The sequence below is a fragment of the Homarus americanus genome, unplaced genomic scaffold, assembly GCF_018991925.1.
Source record: "Homarus americanus isolate GMGI-L3 unplaced genomic scaffold, GMGI_Hamer_2.0 scaffold9443, whole genome shotgun sequence".
In the NCBI taxonomy this organism is placed as follows: domain Eukaryota; kingdom Metazoa; phylum Arthropoda; class Malacostraca; order Decapoda; family Nephropidae; genus Homarus; species Homarus americanus.
In genome coordinates, this window is record NW_024747236.1 from 2,040 (window position 1) to 8,759 (window position 6,720).

A 6,720-nucleotide genomic window follows, 5' to 3' on the forward strand; every position below is an offset into this window, starting at 1 on the left:
GTGTTAGTGCACGACAGTGTTGTTTGTTAGTGTACTATAGTGTTGTGTGTTAGTGCAACACAGTGTTGTGTGTTAGTGTACTGCAGTGTTGTGTGTTAGTGTACCACAGTGTTGTGTGTTAGTGTACCATAGTGTTGTGTGTTAGTGTACTACAGTGTTTAAAGAGTATTACAATATACCCTGTATGGTTCTTAAATTAGTATCGAGAACAACTCCAACTACGGTGTAATGTATGAATTGAATGCAGCCCCTTTTAATTACGGAATAGTTCATGATTGAAGTTGAGAAACTTAAAATGTATAACCATATTTACAAACGCTTACTACTAATAACAAAGAAATATAGCTAGTTACTGCTATACGCTTTGTTGTTGTTCTAGGCTGGACGCTTTAGTCTGATAGACAATGATTATATTTTAATTTGTCTTCTAAAACTAGAAGGACATAAGTAAACAAAGAGTAAACGCACTCATTATGTTGAGTGTCTCTCACGTATCATAACCATAGTTGTGTGTCATACAGCATTTACTTTGCTCTTAAGAATATGAAGATTTTGTTATGAACAAAAGTTATATCACAAACACAATTTGTTTTGAAGCTCCATAACATGTACCATTCCTCTGGGTCTGGCAGCTTCATTAATTTACATCATGCACACATACAGGGTTGGATACATGTGGGGAAGTTTCAGATGTTGACATTATAGCACATTTTTCAACCTTCGAGACACAATCTCAGATAGTTCTATGAATCTCATTTACTTGATTGTGTACAGTTTTGTGTAATGTTAAGTTATATAGCCTATTGTTTCCTAATATGGATTGAATAAATACGTGAATTTACTGTCAGTGAACAAAGGTTTATTTCTTAAATATATTATGTTCTGGTCCGAAGGGGAAGCCAGTGATGTCATCTACGGTACCGTCATCGTTAATGACAAGTATGTCATGTTCCCGGTAGCCGCCGGCGCCTGGCTCGCCCTCGGGGATGGTCACCATGGGCTCCATAGACACAACCATGCCAGGCTCCAGTACTGTGTCTATATCCTCACGTAGCTCCAGATCTGTCAACATATAACTGTTGTTATTTCCCGCCACCAAATGTTAGCCGAGTGAAGAAACTCGTACTAAATTGAAGTGTTCCTTCCATTACTCAGTCAAATAACATCTGATTTGTTTCATATTTGGTGACCATCAACAGGAGGATCATGATAGGTTTATACCCAATATCATCACCTCAAACTAAACATGTTCATAATTTATTATCTGCATTTCAGTGAATTTTGACACGAAATACAGTACACCTGTTGTCCGCCACACATAGTCCATAGGCACATAAGGTGTACCTCCTCTCGCCTGTCACGTACAGGATACTTACACTTGAAACTAACCAAGGCCGTTTTGGCTGCCCACATACAATAAACCTCCTCTTGTCCACCACACACTCAACAAGGTCACATTCAATAGTACCCAACAGGGTCACAATCAATAGTACTCAACAGGGTCACACTCAATAGAATTAAACAAGCTTACAATGGACTCCCTCAACTGTGTTCAACAGGACATACAGAACACTACTCAGCAGGGCACATTCAAAGGTACTCAACCAGACATACTCAAAAGTAAAGTACTCGACAAGATTCACTCAATAGTACTCAACAGAACACTCAATAATGCTCAACTGGACACACCACAATACTGAACACGACGCTCAACAGTACTGAACAGGACACACTCAATAGTACTCAACAGGGTACACACAACAGTACTCAACAGGGTACACACAATAGTACTCAACAGGACACACACAACAGTACTCAACAGTGCACACACAACAGTACTCAACAGGGCACACACAACAGTACTCAACAGGGCACACACAACAGTACTCAACAGGGCACACACAACAGCACACACACACACACAACAGTACTCAACAAGGTACACACAACTGTACTCAACAGGGCACACACAACTGTACTCAACAGGGCACACACAACTGTACTCAACAGGGCACACACAACAGTACTCAACAGGGCAAACACAACAGTACTCAACAGGGTACACACAACTGTACTCAACAGGGCACACACAACAGTACTCAACAGGGCACACACAACAGTAGTCAATGGGACACACTCAACAGTAGTCAATGGGACACACTCAACAGTAGTCAATGGGACACACTCAATAGTACTCAACAGTACTTGGTAATACTCAACAGGACATACTCAATAGTACTCAACAGTACTTGGTAATACTCAACAAGATGCAGTTAACAGTACTCAACAGGACATACTCAATAGCATTTAATAGGACTCACTTAACAGTAATGTTGAAAATTGGGATATAGATCAATAATCTCTAAGGACTGTCAAATCAGTTTAAAATCAATTGTAGGAAAATTGCTGTGAACAATAATTTCAAACACAATTCGAAATCACTTGAAGAAACACAAGTTGATCAATGATTCCCATCATGGCTTCACAAGTGGGCGTTCATGTCTGACAATCTATTATCATTCTTTTCAAATATTTTCGAATCAGTGTATGCTGGACACGATTATGCTGTACTTTACCTCGACTTTAGCAAAGCCTTTGACAGGGTCCCCCACGAAAGATAATATGTGAAGTGGAGGCACATGGCATTGATAGATATTCTAAATTGGATTAGGGCGTGGTTAAAGGACAGGAAACATAGTAAGTAAGCTTTAATGGCACCAAATCCAATTGGGTAACATAAATGACATCGTACTGTATAGACGAAGAGAGCACTGTAGTGGATGTCTCCCCTACAAACTAACTGCGTAGCAGCCCACCACCTGCCATCACATTCCAATGTGCCGCCTTCCCTAGCAACCAAGCGTATCCGCATTCCAATGCCCGCCGTATCTTAGCAACGGAACTATTCACCGGCTACTTCTCGGGTTTTCCCACCATGACTCATAGCCGCTGCTGGGTGTATATAAGCTCTGTCTCTCCCTTGAGATTCAGTCAGACCATTCTTCTTGAACTAGCAACACCTCCTCCTCCGCCGCTGCCTGGCTGCCCCTCGCATCTCCTCGCCTGCCTGGCGGTCCTCGCTCCCGCCAGCGAGCATGTCCTTCTCTGAGCTTCCTCACCAACCAATTCTCATTCTGGCCCATCTTCCTGAACAAGCAACATCTCCTCCAGCAAGCTCCACGCTGTTAACATTTCATTCAACCAGGAGGCCAGCAACAGGCAACACCTTCTCTAACGAAGCTCCTGCACATCTACCTCCTTCGACAAGCTACTCACCGCACGTCTCTACCAAGCAGCCCCTCACCACACAGCACCTCCAGCACCAGACTGTCTATCATATAACTTATATATTATACAAGAATACCACATTAGAGTTTCCTTCCATCCTGAGTGCTAGACAACATTAATATCTCGATACCCCTACAATGGTGACTCCCGGAGATTAGCACTCACACAGGATGGAGGAGACACTGATCACGCTCCCACTCTTCAAGCAGACACCAGCTCCTCTTCCTGCCTCACGCACCACATTCTGACGACCCCAGCACACCCGTCCTGCCTCAGACGCCGACCCAGCAGTACCTGCCGTGAGGGAAGCACACAACATCCATCGCCTCCACACCCCCTCTTTTCTCCCTCAGGTACTCCCTGCTAATGTCCTGCACCCTGCTGCTGTCGTGGACCCAGCTGCTGTCACGAGCCCTAATCCGCTTCTGCTGACCCAGCCCCTGCTCCTGATCCAGGCCCACACACACCCCAGCAGGCGCATCTGACGACCCTGTACCTGTCGTGAGGGAAGAACATTCATCGCCTCCACACACCCTTTTTCTCCCTTCTCCCACAGATCGTGTGTATCTAGACAGTTGTATTTCAGCGATCGGCTCATCACGCCATCGCCGTTGTCTCACATGAGGCATGCACCGCCCGGTCTTCCTCACATGTGCTAAGCAACTCTACAAACAACAAGTCTCCTACACCGCCTGGAGGGGAGGGGGAGTATTGTAGTGGATGTCTCCCCTACAAACTAACTGCGTAGCAGCCCACCACCTGCCATCACATTCCAATGTGCCGCCTTCCCTAGCAACCAAGCGTATCCGCATTCCAATGCCCGCCGTATCTTAGCAACGGAACTATTCACCGGCTACTTCTCGGGTTTTCCCACCATGACTCATAGCCGCTGCTGGGTGTATATAAGCTCTGTCTCTCCATTGAGATTCAGTCAGACCATTCTTCCTGAACAAGCAACACCTCCTCCTCCGCCGCTGCCTGGCTGCCCCTCGCATCTCCTCGCCTGCCTGGCGGTCTTCGCTCCCGCCAGCGAGCATGTCCTTCTCTGAGCTTCCTCACCAACCAACTCTCATTCTGCCCATTTTCCTGAACACGCAACACCTCCTCCAGCAAGCTCCTAGCTGTCCAGCATTCATTCAACCAGGAGGCCAGCAACAGGCAACATCTTCTCTAACGAAGCTCCTGCACATCTACCTCCTTCAACAAGCTACTCACCGCACGTCTCTACCAAGCAGCCCCTCACCACACAGCACCTCCAGCACCAGACTGTCTATCATATAACTTATATATTATACAAGAAAACCACATGTAGAGTTTCCTTCCATCCTGAGTGCTAGACAACATTAATATCTCGATACCCCTACAGCACCATAAGTAAATTTGTTGATGACACAAAAATAGAGCGGGTAATTAAATTTGACGAGGACTCGGTAAAACTACAGGAAGATCTGAAAAAATATTTTGCATGATCTGAAAAATGGCAGATGAAATTTAATGTGGAAAAGTGTAAAGTACTTAACCTAGGAGATGTAAATAGAGAAACCAGATATGTGAAGAACGGTGACAGAGAAATCCGACTCTGATATATATATCTAGGGTAATGATGAGTAGGAATCTTAAACCAAGATGCGTAATTTATCGAAACAAGGCTAATAAAGTACTTGGGTTCATATAAAAATGCTTTAGTTACAAGACTAACGAGGTCATCCTAAGACTATATCTTGCGCTTGTGAGACCCAGTATGGGCCAATAGGACCGCTGCAGTTTCCTCCATTCTTATGTTCTTATCTATTCCACAGAACACACTCAGTACTACTCGACAGTTCTGAACAGGACACACTCAATAGGACTTCACAAAGTTAACAGGACACACTTAACAGTACTCAACAGGACACAACCAACAGTACTCAAAAGGGTACACACAACAGTACTCAACAGGACACACTTAACAGTACTCAACACGGCAGACTCAACAGGACATAACCAACAGTATAGAGAATGTGTTCTAAGAATATTGTCCGATAAAAACTAATTAACAATTTAACTAAGGAGATGTTCAGCAGCAAAAGTTTGCTTGTTCTTCTGTCGGTGATAAATTGAGCTGGAAATAATATACTATAATGTTTAAACATGGTAACTTATGCAGGGCCTTCTAACATATAAACTGAATGTGAGTGTGGGAAACTGCTGCTCTTTGTGAGGCAGAAGTTGAATTTACGTGTTGTTAAAATGTACTAGAAAGATGTTGCGAGAGTTAATCAAGGTGTTGGTGAACAAGTAGCGTATGGTTTATCAAACATTAATATTAATACATTAGTTTGTGTTCATTATCTTGTATATATAGAAATGAAGGTCAACTTGTATTGCACACATTGTAAGGTATCATAAAAAATCTGACACACAAGCTATATCTACGATCATCAAATAAAGAGTTGTTAGAACATGACTCACCAGCCTCACGCCCGTAGTAGTGGCTGAGGACACCGAAGGAATGACCGTAGCCAAACATGCGGTACTTCAGAAGGCCGAACTGGGCAAACATTTCGTTTAGTTCTTGGGCAATCTCAGAACACTTGGCACCCGGCCGGATGAGTTCAATCCCCCGCTTGTGGACGGCCACGTTGGCTTCCCACACCTTGAGATGGGCATCGCTGCAGTGGTCAAAGAACCAAGTCCTCTCTAGTGCCGTGTAGTACCTGCAATACTCAACTGTTCTTTTACCATGTAATGACGGGACCCCCAGGCAGGGACCCGCTCACTCCAGTACTGTTAAAGTCCGGGAAGGTTGACCGAAAGTTAGGTGAGATAGTAGAAAGAAGAAAATAACAGTAGAAAGTAGAATGTAATTATACGATGTAATAGTACAAAGTGGACAAACTCCAGTAGACAGTAATAGTAGATGGTAGCCAAACTCCACTGAACAGTAATAGTAGATAGAAGACCAACCCCAGTAGACAGTAACAGTAGATAGTAAAAAAAAGTCCAGTAGACAGCAATAGTAGATAGTAGACAAAGTCCAGCAGACAGTAATAGTAGATAGTACACAAAAGTAATACACAGGAATTAAAGGTATTAGACACTGATGACAGATTGTAAACAGTAGGAAGAAGTTGACAGGCAGTATATTGTTGAAAGTAATCATGAATAGTAAAGAAACAATAAGTAGTAGGTAATAGGCATTTGTTAATGCTGTCGTCATATGAGTAAAGCCAAACAAATACAAAAATCAAATATGAGTTTCAACCAAAACTCATCTATACTTGTACAACTCTACATTACAAAATCACGTGTGATCAGTACATTACCTGAGTGAGCAAATTACACTTTCGTATTTCTTATGTTAATACTGATCTAATAAGCTATTATAAGGGAATAAGAAATTATCAAATAATTAACTTAAAGATTGTTGGAGATATTTTGCTATACTGTAGT

The 6,720-nt window shown here is 43.0% G+C and overlaps 1 protein-coding gene across 1 annotated transcript; it reads right to left on the reverse strand.

Moving 5' to 3' along the window:
• Positions 1-290: 290 nt before the first annotated feature.
• LOC121879516 (creatinase-like) lies at positions 291-6,355 on the reverse strand. Its single transcript, XM_042386172.1, has 2 exons — positions 5,740-6,355; positions 291-1,062 (listed from the first exon to the last, which is right to left on the reverse strand). The coding sequence occupies exons 1-2, from the start codon at positions 5,828-5,830 to the stop codon at positions 860-862; spliced, it is 294 nt and encodes a 97-aa protein (XP_042242106.1). The 5' UTR covers positions 5,831-6,355; the 3' UTR covers positions 291-859.
• Between the last annotated feature and the right edge of the window lie 365 nt (positions 6,356-6,720).